Source organism: Brassica rapa, chromosome A03 (genome assembly GCF_000309985.2).
Source record: "Brassica rapa cultivar Chiifu-401-42 chromosome A03, CAAS_Brap_v3.01, whole genome shotgun sequence".
NCBI classification, from domain to species: Eukaryota; Viridiplantae; Streptophyta; class Magnoliopsida; order Brassicales; family Brassicaceae; genus Brassica; species Brassica rapa.
The window spans coordinates 35,005,066-35,021,136 of record NC_024797.2 but is presented as its reverse complement, the minus strand read 5'-3'; the positions used below and the strand labels follow the sequence as shown (position 1 = coordinate 35,021,136).

The following is a 16,071-nucleotide window of genomic DNA, read 5'->3' as shown; positions in this document are numbered from 1 at the left end:
CCTATCAGTGCAAATGTTGGTGGTTGCTCCTGTTTCATACCACCATTCCTTGGGGTTGCTGCCTTCAACCATGTTGACCTCAGTCACCATTTCAACGAGATCCTCCTCAGTGAGATTTGCTTGATGCTTCTCATCTCTGATCTTGCTGTGACACTCAACAGTCTTATGTCCCATTTTGTGGTAGTAGTGACACTTCCCCTTGAAATTCTCCACATTCGCATTGGTTTCAATTCCTTTGTTCTTGAAGTTTTTTTCAGAAGCCTTCAGGGCTGCAGCAGTTTTGTAAGGCTTGGCAGGAGAATGGGCGTGTGCCTTTCCTTTTCCTTTGTGCTCAGCCATGTTGACACTATGCGCCTTAGCAGTGACCTTGTCAGCTGTTCAGTTTATGGATTCCATCTGACGCCTCATGATGAGGTCCTCGAGCCCCATCTTCTTCTCCTTGTGCTTCAAGTAGTTCTTGAAATCTGCATAGCTTGGAGGAAGCTTTTCAATGAAGTTGAGAGTTGTGAATGTCTCGCAGATGGACATTCCTTCAGTAGCGATTTCATTGCAAATGAGCTGAAACGCTTCCACCTGATCCATGATGGGTTTTGAATCCACCATTTTGAAGTCGTGGAATTTTGAAACCACATACTTCTGGCAGCCAGCGTCCTCACCTCTGTACTTCTTGTCTAGGGATCTCCACAGCTCTTTCGCAGTGGGAATCTCACAGTAGACTCGGTACAATGGGTCAATGAGGCGACCCAAGATGTATCATTTGCAGACAAAGTCGGAATGCACCCAGATGTCAAAACTTGCGAGAGTGTGCACATCATCAATCCCGTAAGGGACAAGGGGCTTGTCCTCCTAGATGAATTTGTTAAGCTTCAGTGTTGTGAGGAAGAACAACATCTTCTTCTGCCATGTTTTGAAGCCTTTGCTATCAACCTTGTTTAGCATCAGTCCTTGAGTGAACACGCTAGGTACAGACGGAGGAGTTTGAACTGCCATTGGACCACTTGTGGTTCCTGAAACTGAACCTGTCTGATAAAGACCAGCACCGAATAGGCTACGGTGCGTGGTTTCATTAGCAGCATTACTGATGGAGAGCAGAAGCTATGAATCTTCAAGATCAAGGGTTTGACCGAGAAGATGGTAATGTGTTCCCGAAGGTATCTTTGAAAACGCTAGAAAGATGGTGCGAATACTCTTTGCAGTGTTCGTGAGAACTCTTAGGATCGCAAATACTCTTTGCAGTGCTCAAACGCTCTTTAAAACAAAATCAATAACTTTATTAATCAAATCGTGTCTTTCAAAGCTTGGATGAGGTCTCCTTATATACCAGCTAAGAAAACCATAAACCTAAAGGATTTAGTAAAAAAAGTCCTATCTCTAAAAGGAAAACACAAACACTTAAAAGGAAAGCAAAGCCCTTTGACTAAAATGAAAATCCTATACGGGAGAGGAGTTGTGATTGTCTGTAACCTCGTGTTGCTTGTCAACCACAGGTGTAGTTGCATCAGGTCCCGACGGGTTAGAAGGATTCGACCACGAATCCGAAGTGTCATTTTCGCCATGATAAGGAAATATATGTTTTAACGTTAAAGACATTCGACGTACGCAAGTGTGAAGGAAGTTGAACCCGGTAGGAATTAGGATTAGTACACTCGAGAACTGCAACCGGCCCTATCTTGCGAGATTTAAGCTTGTTGTACTCTCTAATGGGAAAACGATCCTTGGTGAGGACGACCCAAACCAAATCCCCCGGCTGAAAAATAAGCTTGCGCCGCTTCTTATCGGCATCACGCTTGTAACGAGCTGTGGAGGTGGTCAAATTTTCATTAGCACGACGATGAACATCGTGTAGATCAGCAACAAAGTCCTCTGCTTCACCATGAACGCGTGTCCTATCTGGGAGTGTTGCAAGGTCCAGCGGAGCACGAGGAATGACGCCAAACACTACTTGAAAGGGACAAAAACCTAGACTTCGGTCGAAAGCATGGTTATGGGCGAACTCTGGCTGACATAGCTTGTTATCCCAACTCTTGATGTTATCACCAACCAAACAGCGCAGCAAATTGCCAAGGGACCTATTAGTTACTTCATTTTGACCATCCGTCTGCGGATGATATGCCAAACTCATATCCAAACTAGTTCCAAGCAATTTCCAAAGAGAACGCCAGAAGTGACCTATGGAATCACGGTAAGACACAATAGACAGAGGTACTCCGTGCAATTTATAGATCTCACGGAAGAAGAGGACGGCAATATTAACAGCATCCGAGGTCTTCTTACAAGGGACAAAATGAGCCATCTTGGAGAATCTGTCAACAACGACGAAGATAGAGTCGTGTCCTCGTTGAGTTCGCGGGAGGCGAAGAACAAAATCCATGCTAATGTCCGTCCAAGGCTGAGTAGGGATAGGCAAAGGAAGATATAAACCCGCATTAGAAACTTTGCCTTTAGACAGTTGACAAACATGACACCTCTCCACCAACCGTTCCACATCTCGTCGAATTGTCGGCCAAAAATAGGATCTAGTGGCGAGCTCGAGAGAATGGTCACGTCCTGCATGACCCTGTTGTGTAACTCTTGAATTATCTTTATACGCAGACTGCATGCAGTAATGCAGAGTCGTAACCCGCGAAAAAGGAACCCATCATGTAACGTATAATCCTTAGATACACCGTTAGTAGCTTCCACAAACGCCCGACCGAAAAAACTGTCTGTGGGGTACAGGTCAGCCAAAACAGAGAAACCAGTGACGGACGTGTGCATGACCGAGAGGAGGCTATCACTACAAGAACACCTGCATTTTCCGACTGCATTTTTCGACTAAAATAGTAGTCACAAAAAAAACCGACTAATTTCCGACTACCATGCGACAGAATAGCGACGACAAAAAATTAATCGTACATCAGTCGAAAAATAGGGACTCAGATGTTTAGTCGGATAATAGTCGCTAAGTTTACGAAAACTTAGCGACTGATTTCTGACCAGAGACTCGGTCGCACAATAGTCGCTAAATTTACGACTAATATACGACTATTACGCAGTCGGGGAACATTAGTCGTTGATCAGTCATAAATGTAGCGACTAATTTGCGACTGAATCTCTGGTCATAAATCAGTCGCTAAGTAGTCGGGAAAAACCGGTACAACACGTGGTAAACATTTTTCGCCGGTGTACCTAATTTTTATCTGCAGTCGGAATTTAGTCGCTAATTAGTCAGAATATTTTCTATATATAGGCTCTTACCGTTTTCTTCTCCTCACTCGTACAAAGCACAAAAAAAAGTAGCAAGAAAAAAACGAAAGTTAAAAAAAAACTAACGTTTGTCGTATAATGTCTGGAAATTACAATTATTCAAATTTCCGAGAGTGGATGTACAAGAGGATCGATGAGGAGACAGGAAAACTTTCGGAAGAGTTCATAGCGGGGGTGGAACAATTTATGACATTCGCAAACAGTCAGTCTCTAACACAAAGTAATAGTGGTAAGTTTTTATGCCCGTGTACTGTTTGTCAGAACGATAAATTTCTCGCGGGAACAAAAATTTGGAGACATATATATAATAGAGGATTTATGCCAGACTATTATGTTTGGTATAAACATGGAGAAGAAATTGATATTGCATTAGTAAAGAGTTATGTTGACCCGACGCATTTAAGTGGTAGTGATCAAGAAGTTGGTAATGAGGATAATTATATAGATATGGTGAATGATGCATTTCGTGATAATGTGAGTTTTGATAACTATCAACATGATGATAGTTATCAAAATGTAGTAGACCCGCAATGCAACCATTCGAAGAAGTTCTACGATTTGTTAGAAGGAGCACAAAATCCTTTGTATGATGGTTGTCGTGAAGGGCAGTCACGGTTATCCTTAGCTGCTCGGGTCTTGCAAAACAAGGCAGATTATAATCTGAGCGAAAAATGTGTGGATTCAGTATGTCAAATGTTGACAGACTATTTACCTGAAGGAAACACAGCAATCGATTCACACTACGAGACCAAGAAGTTGATGCGCAATTTAGGGCTCCCATATCATACAATTGATGTTTGTATTAACAATTGTATGATCTTCTGGAAAGAAAATGAAAGGTGGGAAGAGTGCCAATTTTGTGGTGCAGCAAGATGGAAGCCTAGGGACAAAAGACGCAGAACCAAAGTACCATATAGTTGTATGTGGTATCTACCTATAGCTGACAGGCTGAAAAGAATGTATCAGAGCAAGAAGACAGCAGCGGCAATGAGATGGCATGCTGAGCACCAAGCAAAGGAGGGGGAAATGTGTCATCCATCTGATGCGGCGGAATGGAAACATTTTCAAGATATATATCCCCAGTTTGCCGAAGAACCTCGTAACGTTTATCTTGGATTATGTACTGATGGGTTCAATCCGTTTGGGATGTCTCGTAATCATTCATTGTGGCCCGTGATCCTGACTCCATATAATCTACCTCCTCATATGTGCATGAGTACAGAGTATTTGTTTCTTACAATTCTGAATTCTGGGCCAAATCATCCGCGAGCTAGTTTTGATATCTTCCTCAAACCTTTGATCGAGGAGTTAAAAGAATTGTGGTCAACTGGGGTTGAAGCGTACGATGTGTCCTTAAATCAAAATTTTAATCTAAAAGCTGTGTTACTATGGACGATAAGCGATTTTCCAGCGTATGGCATGTTATCAGGATGGACGACCCATGGTAAATTGGCTTGTCCAATTTGCATGGAAGATACGAACGCTTTTTATCTACATAATGGAAGAAAGACGTGTTGGTTTGATTGTCACTGCAGATTTCTTCCTCGTGATCATCCACTGAGGAAGAATAGAAAGGACTTCTTGAAGGGAAAAAGCGCGGTAAATGAATTTCCACCTAAATCTTTGACTGGTGAGCAAGTTTACTCAGAGCTATCGGGTGTCAATCCACTGAAAACGTCTGTTTGCGGTGGAAATGGCAATGAAAAGAAGAACCCTGGTTATGAGAAATATCATGACTGGCACAAGGAAAGCATTTTTTGGGAGTTGCCATACTGGAAGGACCTGATACTCCGACATAATCTTGATGTGATGCATATAGGGAAGAATTTTTTTGACAACATCATCAATACTCTTATGAATGTCAAAGGCAAATCGAAAGACACAATCAATTCAAGATTGGATATGGCAATATTCTGTGATCGGCCACACTTACATGTTGATACTGCTGGTCAAGCTCCATTTCCTCCTTACATGCTGGACGAAGATGAAAAAAACGTTATTGGAATGTGTGAAACACGCTGTTAAATTCCCAGACGGATATGCTTCAGACTTAGCTAATTGTGTCGATTTAGAGAACAACAAATTTTCTGGTATGAAGAGTCATGACTGCCATGTTTTTATGGAGCGGCTACTTCCATTTATATTTTCAGAACTCCTAGACCAAAACGTCCATCTTGCGCTATCAGGTACTAATTAGCTACTGTTTTATTTATTTTGAAATGATAAACCTTTATAATTATAGTAAATATTACTAAGAAATGCATTTTGAATATTGTAGTGGTTGGTGTATCTTCCGAGACCTTTGCTCGAGAACCTTACAGAAAAATCACGTCCAAATGCTTAAACGGAATATTGTTTTGATCATCTGCAATTTGGAGAAGAATTTTCCACCATCGTTTTTCGACGTCATGTAGCACTTGCCTATACATCTCCCCTACGAAGCTGAGCTAGAAGGATCTGTGCAATATAGGTGGATGTATGTTTTTGAAAGGAATTTTAAAAAATTGAAAACGAAAGCATAGAACAAAAGATTTGCGGCCGGCTCGATTGTTGAATCATATATCAACGATGAGATAGCTTACTTCTCAGAGCACTACTTTGCTGACCATATACAAACGAAATCAAGGTAAACGCTATCATTATTCCTCGGTTTCAGTTTTTATGTCTATGTGCATGCTTTTTATTTAAAAATGTGCATTAATAATTTTCATAATCTTTTGGACAGGTTCACAAGATTTCATGAAGGTGAAGTTGCCGTATATCATGTTCCTGGAGTGCCAGATATATTTACACATGTAGGTAGTCCAAGTGGAGAAATGCAAGAAATATGGCTTTCCGAGAAAGACTACAGATGCGCACATGCATATGTTTTACGAATTGTGATTATTTTCAGTCATTTGAGAGGTATAATTTGATAATATTATCATCTTCCTTATTGATTTACCCAGCTATAATTGCCCATATTAATATTTGTTTGACTAATTTAGGATGTTTGAAGATTTCTTTACTGCCAAATAGACAGACCTCTCTAAAAAAGACCTCTCTGCGAAGAGAGCTGACGAATATCATATATGGGTGAAAGATTATGTACGTCTGACTAATACTTTTATTTAACTATGTGTATATAATAATATATAAATATATATTGATTTAATTATATATATATGTTGCAGGTTAGCTATTGGAGCAACACACATCATTTTCCTCAGTGGGTTAAAGATATTGCGAATGGACCCATGAATAAGGCCAGAACATGGCCCATCTATTTCACAAGAGGCTTTTTGTTCCATACACAGAAGCATGGCGAGGGAAGAAAGACATGTAATTACGGTGTGAGTGTTAAAGGGGAGAGCTACACAAATGCATCCGATGAAGCTGATTACTATGGGATCTTGACTGATATCATACAAATTCAGTATGAGGGGTCGGTCGATTTGAAAATCACACTTTTTAAATGTAAGTGGTATGATCCGTTAGTTGGTAGAGGCACTCGGCGGAGAAATGGTGGCATCGTCGATGTTCTTTCATTGAGGAAATACCATAAATACGAACCATTTATTCTAGGTACGTATTTTATATTGAAATTATACTTTTATGATTTGATACTTAATTTAATTATACTTTTATTATTTGATATTGCATGCACAGCATCTCAAGCAGATCAAGTTTGTTATATCCCGTATCCGTACGTTAAGAAACCAAAGCAGTCGTGGCTCAATGTTTTGAAAGTGAATCCGAGGGGAATCATTTCTGGAGAATATGAAAATAAAGAACCGACATTGTTGCAACAAGAAAATGATGATGCTGTTTTAATGACTACGGTTGAAGATCTAGAATTTGATCATTTGGTTCATGCTCGGGTACAACCTATAAATCTCGATGTTGATGTGGAAGATGTTGAACAAGATGATGAATTTCAATGTAATATATCGTCATCCGACGAAGATGGAGAAGTACCCTACTAAAATATAGTATAATTTTCTAAACTTTGTTTAAATATGTATTGTAATATAATTTTGTAAACTTTGTTTTAATGTGTATTGTAATATAATTTTGCAACTTTGTTTGTTGTGTATTGTAATATATTTTTGTTTAAAAAAATATTTAATCAACTCATAAACAAAGTAAAATTATTTCTTTGAACCCTAAACCAACACATTCTAGATCACTACCCTATACCCTAAATTATATTAACCTTAAACTAAAACCAAAAAGACCCGGCCAAATTTTCATTTGGTGATTGCGTTGTTAATTTTCATTTGGTGACTTATGTAAATTCGGTGAAATTTTCACTCCCCGCCAAGCCTAAATTAATTCCCACCCAAATTAATTTAACCCTCCAAGGCCCAAAATAATTACTCTTATAATCGAAAAAGAACAGAAACCCTAATCACTTGTGTTCTCTCTGCCTTCGACACATCTCACCCCTTTCTATCTATCTAAACTCTCTGTTAATCACTGAAGACGATGTCGGGAAAGAAGAAACAGAAGAAGATGCTCACCTCCAGTGCGAAAACACCATCTCCCCTTCCCTCGCAGTACGAATTCGTTCCAAGAACTCAAGCGCCTCCGCCTGTCCCGAACCGCCAACCTCCACCATCTGTGTCTGACTATCCACCTCCGGCACAGCTTTTCCAGGACTCGATGGTCCAATCCCGAAGAGCTTCAACTCCATCGCCAAAACCTCGAGGGTCTCAGACTTCACAGCCTCGAGGGTCTCAGACTTCACAGCCTCGAGGGTCTCAGACTTCACAGCCTCGAGCGTCTCAGACTTCACAGCCTCGAGCGTCTCAGACTTCACAACCTCGAGCATCTCAGACTTCCTTACCTCGAGGATCTCAGACTTCAGCGACTCGACAACCACAATCGCCACAATCTCAGAGCACTTCTGAAGCTCAGAACTCACAGACTGCAGAAGATTCAGAAGATGAAGAATTTCCTCATGTAGAACCGACTCTCTCCAAAGACCAGATGGATGTTGTCAATGCTCTTCTCTCCCAGCCAGGCAGGGAGCGCTTAACTACCCTTTCTCCCTACTTGGAGCCTGGAACCACTTGGTACTTTCTTATCTTGAAGCTTAATTTTGATTGGGTTTGGAAATGATGAGCTTTCTTGTACTGGTGAATATATTTTTTCCTCTAAATGTTTCGTCTTTTATTCATTACGGTTTAAAGGGTAAGTACTTGTTTCTTTTGTCTTGTAAATGAGTTGTTTGTTTTGTCTTGTAAAGGTTTAGTCTTTTGCTCATTATGGGTCTTGTAAAGGTTTAGTCTTTTGACTAAAGCTTAAAGCTGCAAGCTGTAATGAACAAAAAGACTAAAGCTTAAACCTTCAATGACTTGTTCATAACGAGTTGTTTGTCTGTCTTGTGAATGAGTAGTCTTTTTTGTTCTTTACGGGTTTTAGCTTTAGGACTTGTGATTGTTTTCAGTTTTATCATTTACGGGTTTAAACTTTAGTCCTTTGAATGTTTGTAAATTTTATTTGATTACTAATTGTGATTAATGTTTGTTAAATATCGATGAATGTATTTTATATCACTCTCAGCCTAATATGATGTTTCTGTGTTTCTAGGTTTGGTTCGGACAAGGGTAAACTGACTCGGAAGATCACTAAGATCTTTAAAAACAAGTTTAACGGTCAATACTACAGCGGGACTGTTGTGCCTCGGCGAAGACAAGAAAGATGGTTTGTAGAGTTTGCAGTTGAGTTCTTTTCTTCTAGACTTCGCATTTCTACTTTCTTTAGTTTAATTTGCTTTTTAATATCAACTTTCTCTTCTGTTGTAGAAAACTCATACATGGCGTTCTACACTAACCGGTTTAGTTCAGGAGAAGTTTGAGAGGATAGGTCAGCGCCGTCTCAAAGACATTGTTAGCAATCGCAGGACTTCTCGAAAGAGACCAAACTGGATTAAGAAAACTTTGTGGAGAAAAATATGTGCTTTTTGGGACACTGCTGAAGCCAAAGAAAAGAGTTTGACGACTTCAGCTGCTCGGATGTCTGACCGTAAATGTCTTGGTCCTCAAAAGCACAACTCAGGGCAGAAGTCTTTCCAACAAATCGAACAAGAAATGGTAACTTCCTTTTCTTTGACCAAACTAAAAAAAAATTATGTCTTAATACCCTTTACTTTGTTTACCATTTCGGGTAGAGGAATCGGGCAGACCGGTGACTCTTAGTGAAGTCTTCATTAGGACTAATACAAAAAGGATGGGACCTTTGTGGATATGAAAGCACAGGAGGTTGTTGAGGTGTATCGGCGGAACAAACAGTCAAAGTTGGATGACCTTGAGGCTGAAAACGCAGACCCTTCAGAGTCTAGTTCACAAGCTCCAGAGCTCTCTATAGATGATGCTAATGAGATATTCCTCCTGGTAATTTTTTTCTCTTAAGTTTAGTTTGTTTTTGATATATAATCTGTTTTCTTTGGTTTTATATTTTATCTTTTATACTTGATGCTTGTTTCTTCTCGTTTTTGGTAGATGATACATACTGTTTCCTCTGCTTTTATTATTTATTTTTCCTTATGGGATACTTGTTTCTATGGGTTTATACTTGTTTCTCTTGTTTCTCTGATACATGATACTTTTTTCTTCTTGTTTTTGATACATCATACTTGGTTCTTCTCTTTTTTTTGTAGTCCACTTACACAGACAAAAGAGGAAAACATTATGGAATTGGAAGCGTGGAGAGTACTCTCGTCAATGGAAAGCGGAAGTACAGTGCATCCTCTTCAATCCTGGACCTGCAAACACAGCTTGATGAAGCTCACCGCATGATCGAGGAGCAGGCTGCCCAGAATGCAATCGCTCTCCGCAAAATCGAGGAGCAGGCTGCCCAAAACGCAAACAATCTCCGCATAATCAAGGAGCAGGCTGCTCATAGCGCAGAGCAAGGAAAACAGCTCAAGGAGTTATCTAGAGTGGACAAGTTTTTGACTGCAACAAATCCTCAGTACGTTGAATACGTTGCAGCTAACAAGTCGGATGATTAGGTTCTCTTATGATCAGGTGTTAAAATATTTTGTGTACCTTGAAACTTATGATCAGGTGTTAAAATATTTTCAGCTTGTTAAACTCCTATAAGAGGAGTTCTTTTGTATCAAACTTGTTAAACTCCTATAAGAGGAATTATTTTGTATCAAATGTTTTAGCTTGTTAACATTTTCAGTTTTTTATTATCAATTGTTCCAAACAATAAAAAAAACAGGAAATCAAGCAAAATAAAATTAAAATCACAAAATTTGGAAATAAATCTCGTTGTATAGCCGCTTATCAGTCAGTATTTAGTGCATAAATAAACCATTTGGCCCAAAAAACAGTAGCAATGTAGTCGCTAACTAGTAGCAAAATCGTAAAATTTAACGACTGATGACCGACTAAATATAACGACTGATTCCCGACTAATGTTTTACGACTGATTCCCGACCACTATATTACGACTGATTTTACGACTGATATTTTCCAACTGATCTGCGGCGACAATACATGACCTTATGACAGCAAAAATGTCGCAGACTGGTCGTAAGAGATGTCGCAGACTGGTCGTAAGAGATGTCGCAAAATCGTCGCCAAAAGTTACGACTGAATTAAGACTGTTCTATGACTATGTACTGTACTCGTAAAACAGTCGTAAATCAGTCGCTCATTTCCGATTGATTTACGACCGTTTGTTTTTTGCGACGCGTTGGTTTCCGACCTCATGTTCAGTCGCTAATCAGTCGTAAAGTGTGATTTTGTGACTAATTTGCTACCAATTGTGTAGTCGGAAGATACATGTTTTCTTGTAGTGTATGGCGGCGGCTTAAAGCATCAGCCACCCGATATTTTTTACCAGACTGATGCTTAATAGCGAAAGTAAACTGCTGGAGAAAGGTGATCCAGGACGCATGTCGAGCCGAAACTTTGGCTTGACTATCGAGATGGCGCAATGCATCATGATTGGTGAATAAAATAAATTATTGATGAACAAGGTAATGGCGCCAGTGTTTGATAGCTTGGACGATGGCATAAAATTCCACATTATAAGTGCTATAACGAGACCTTGCACCGGCCAGCTTCTCGCTATAATAGGCTATAGGACGTCCCCGTTGACTGAGCACTGCACCGATCCCTAATTTAGATGCATCACTATGTAACTCGAAGGTTTCAAAGAAATCTGGCAAAACGAGAACGGGTGCAGTGGTGAGTTTAGTTTTGATCAGCTCAAACGCGGCTGTAGCCTCCGGAGTGCAATTAAATCTACCCTCCTTCATGCAACTGGTGATCGGAGCCAAACCATGGAAGCTTCGAACCTCCGTATCTGTCGTAGGAAGTGGCCTAGAATGCACCGCTTCTACTTTGTTTTGGTCCATCGCCAGCCCTTTTCCAGACACAATGTAACCGAGGAACAAAACCTCAGGCACGCCGAACTCGCACTTATGTTTGGCTGCAAAAAGTTGATCTCTCTGAAGCATACTCAGAACATCATGAATGTGAGACAGATGATCGGTAATGGAAGAGCTGAATATCAGGATATCGTGAAAGTATACGAGGACAAACTTTCCAATGAAAGGGTTAACTGACTGATTCATAATACGCATGAAGGTGCTAGGCGCATTGGACAGCCCGAAAGGCATTACTAACCACTCAAATAAACCTTCACGGGTTTTAAATGCTGTCTTCCACCATCACCCGGTCTGATTCGTATCTGATGATAACCGCTCTTAAGATCAATTTTAGAAAAAATAAAAGCAGAACCCACTTGGTCTAAGAGGTCATCAAGATGCGGAATCGGGAATTGGTAGCACACCGTAATTTTATTTTTTGTTCTACTATCAACGCACATACGCCATGTTTTGGAATAAGGAGAGCGGGACCGCAACGGGGAAAGGCTTTCGCGAATATGAGCATTGCGTAACAAATCCTCCACTTGTCTGCGCAGTTTCTCATGCTCGTCCGGGCTCATACGGTAATGCAGACAGTTGGGGAGCGTTGCACCTGGCATGAGGTCAATCTGGTGTTGAATATCTCTCAGTGGCGGTAATGAAGTTGGTAAGTCTGTTGGGCAGACACCGCGGAATTCTTCAAGGATGGCTTCAATGTTGTTGTGTAAAGGTGATGGAAGAGACGGAGGAGTCGGTGCTGTAACTAACGCAAACGCTATACCCTCTTCATGAAGTTCGGTTTTAAATGTCCTATAAGAACATATGAGTGATGGTTGTTTTGCTGGTAAAACAGAACTAGGCTGAGCTTCTAGTACCAGAGGTGGATCTTTTGAAGGACGCAGGAGGATCTTGTGTGTATCCCAAGTAAATTGATACGTATCGACGCCATAATGTATGATCTAACGATCATACTCCCACGGTCTTCCTAGCAAAAGATGGCTGATATCCATAGGAGCTATATCACAGTAAATTCGATCTTTGTAATATGGCCCAACGGAAAACGGAATGAGGGCACGTTGAGAGACACGTAAGTTGACGCTGTCGTTAAGCCATCCTAGAGTGTATGGCACAGTATGGGCTTCACGAGTAAAGCCAAGTTTGTCGACTGCTTCTTCAGAGATCATGTTCTTACTGCTACCCGAATCAATAACAAAAGTGCAAACTCGTCCCTTGATGGTACAAGTAGACAAAATATATTAGTGCGAAGCCACTTGTCGTCTTGAAGGTGTGGTGGGAGGCAGGTTTGTCGCACAACCATAAGATGCCATGTATCGCCCGTGGGGGGAAAAATGTCCTCCGTTTCCTGGTCATCCTCTTGCAAATCATAGACATCAAGCCCGTTTGCTGTCTCCTCCATAATTAACCCGCGTTTCGTAGCATGAGGACAGGCTGTCTGTCTATGCCCTAGTTCGCCACAAGTGTAGCATCTCAGCACGTTAGGATGTGTAGATCATCGTAGTTGTTGTTCTTCTTGGTTTGCCGGTTTGGTTGTAGAGTTTGCGGTTTCACTGGCTTCTTTTGCCGACGTCGCAGGAGCATTGCTTCCTGTGTGTTCTTGACTGCGTGCGCGATTGGACGGTGTAGACCAATTTGACGCTTTTGATTGTTGTTCAAAGGACGCTGCACGTCTATGAGCTCCTCAATTGTAGACGAATCGAAATGAGCCATAGCCATTTGTAGTTGGGGACGTAGGCCTCCAGTAAAACGAGATACTATTTTAACTTACCTGTCATTAATCTCATTACGAGTCAATAACAGTGAAAATTCTTCTGCATACTCGTCGACGGTGCCGTTGCCTTGACGCAAATTCTTCAGTTTTGTGTACATGGTGTGTTCGTAGTTATATGGGAGGAAGGTTTGACGTAGATGTTTGGTCAGTTTCTCCAATGAGTTGATAGGCTCTTTACCCGTACGAGAACGTGTTGTTTTTAATTGTTTCCACCATGTAGCAGCATGACCACGGAAGCGCATAACCACGAGAGGAACACGATGATTAGGTGAGACTTCCTTGAACTCCATGATTTCCTCAACGGATATTAACCAATCGATAAGGTCACCGCCTTTCAGCCCTCCTTGGAATTCGGGTATATCCACTTTAAAACTCTGCTCCCATCGATTATTAATAAAATCTCGCTACCGCAGGTCCTCCCGATAAACCCTTCGATGATCTTCTTCTTCTTCTTCCTCGTATAAGTCATGTGCCCGAGCATCATTAAATTGGTGACGATGTTGCTGTTGTTGCTGGTGATGATGAGGAGGTTGATGGATAGGTGGAATCTGTTGTTGTGGTTGATGAGGTTGTGGTCGTGGTGGTAGTGGCTGATTATGTGTGGCCTGGCGTTGAGGATCAACGACCGGTTGGGCCTGTGGGTCCACGCGAATTGTCAAGGCCGTCGTTAGGGCGTTAAGACGATCTGTTACAGCCGCGAATGCTGTGGTGAACGCCTCACTTTGCTGTTGGATGGTTTTTTGAGTCATTGTCTGCATCCCTACGAGGAGGTCTCGTAGATCCGTCATATCAATACCAGTTCCTTCTGCCGTCTTTTTTGTCATGATAACGCAAGAAGAAATCCAGAAACGTACTGGCTCTGATACCAACTAATGGAGAGCGGAAGCTATGAATCTTCAAGATCAAGGGTTTGAATGAGAAGATGGTAATGTTTCCCGAAGGTATCTTCGAAAACGCTAGAAAGATGGTGCAAATACTCTTTGCAGTGTTCGTGAGAACTCTTAGGACCACGAATACTCTTCGCAGTGCTCGAAAGCTCTTTAAAACCAAATCAATAACTTTATTAATCAAATCGTGTCTTACAAAGCTTTGATGTAACCGAGAAAACCATAAACCTGAAGGATTTAGTAAAAAAACTCATATCTCTAAAAGGAAACCACAAACACTTAAAAGGAAAGCAAAGCCCTTTGACTAAAAAAGGAAATCCTATATGGGAGAGGAGTTGTGATCGTCTGTAACCTTGTGTTGCTTGTCAACCACGGGTTTAGCTGCATCAATTACCCACTGGAAGGGTAGTTGTTGTTGTTGCTGCAATCATGTCCGTTTATACCACAAACGGAAGAACAAAAGGAACAACGATCAACTTCAACCAATCTCACACCTAAAGTTCTTGGCGCCGTCATATATTAATGCAGAGCTGATGCAAACAGCCGACTCTACATTAATCACCTACTGGCTTTATTTAAATCTATTTTTTCAGAAAACATCGATATGCCGTTTGGTTCATCTTAATTTACTGATTATTAATGACTAGAAACTTTTTCCGGGCTACGCCCGGGTTCTCGTATAATCGTATAAGTGTTTAATTTAACTAAATTTTTTTGGATCAATTTATTTTAACTTAATTATTTTTTTTTGCACTTATATATGATAAAAATTGTGTATATATATTGCAATCGATTTTAAACTATCAAATTGGTAGAATAATAAAATTGGTTTTTATCTATTCATTATCTTGTGACTACCGAATTAAACATAATTAAAACTCACAATTTTTTTGAAATCAAATATAGGATATACATAAGATGGATTAATAACTAATTAAACTTAGTTAGGATTTAAATACTTTTATCTTATGTTTTAGGTTTGGAATAAAGCAATACTAAAATTTACAAACTAATTTGAACTTTGTTTTTACTTTAGAATCATTGAGTTTGAACACCATAAAATGAATCAAAATCAATTCATACCTAAAATAATATTATTTCCAAACCAGCTCATGAAAACATATTATAGATAAAAAAATAAATAAAACAGACCAAGCCAAATTAAATAAAAAACTTTTTAAACAAACCATCACCAAAACTTGAAATTTAAATCATACAAACCAAAAATGACTCTCCAATTAATAATTTTGGCTTTGTCTCGAAAACATTACTCTTTTCTTTATGTTAGTTTGTAATTTTAATGATTCCTTTTCATAAAAACTCTAATGATTAAATTAATATGTTATTTTAGAGTTGAGTGGGATTAATAGATCTGAGAACGTTACAAACCAAACAAAAACATATGACCAACTAAATTAAATTAAGCTGTTTTCCAACTAAACACCAAGTTGCTTGCAGCCTCATAGTATAAATAACACCGTTTATACGTTACAATCCCTGAACGAATTACTACGATTAGACTATGCAAACAAATATTCTCACACAATATATAAGTTTTAAATAGGTTTTTTTGAGTGCACATTCAAGAAGGAAACCATAAAAAAAAGAACAGCATATAAAATCAACAGGGAGAGTATCCCTACTTAGGAATAATGTGAATACAACTCTTGTTTGTAGGAACTACTTAGGAATAATGTGTTCATTACTTATGAAAAATGCAAGACGAATATAGCCTTAGTGGTTTTTCTTGTGTGACATTAGGTCATGGTTTCATTATCCAG

At 39.9% G+C, this 16,071-nt stretch overlaps 1 protein-coding gene across 3 annotated transcripts; it reads left to right on the top strand.

The window, feature by feature from the left end:
• The first annotated feature begins 3,276 nt into the window (after nucleotides 1-3,276).
• LOC108870391 (serine/arginine repetitive matrix protein 1-like) lies at nucleotides 3,277-15,683 on the top strand. Of its 3 annotated transcripts, none has more exons than XR_004456506.1 (3): nucleotides 3,277-8,303; nucleotides 8,821-8,950; nucleotides 9,036-15,477. XR_004456506.1 is itself a non-coding variant. In XM_018655874.2 (3 exons), exons 1-3 carry the CDS (start codon nucleotides 7,714-7,716, stop codon nucleotides 9,426-9,428), a joined length of 1,113 nt encoding a protein of 370 aa, XP_018511390.2. In that variant the 5' UTR covers nucleotides 7,657-7,713; the 3' UTR covers nucleotides 9,429-15,683. The 3 variants fall into 3 exon arrangements, 1 of the variants encoding a protein (XP_018511390.2); XM_018655874.2 differs by having other exon boundaries at nucleotides 7,657-8,303; nucleotides 9,036-15,683; XR_004456505.1 differs by having other exon boundaries at nucleotides 8,821-15,477.
• Nucleotides 15,684-16,071: the final 388 nt, after the last annotated feature.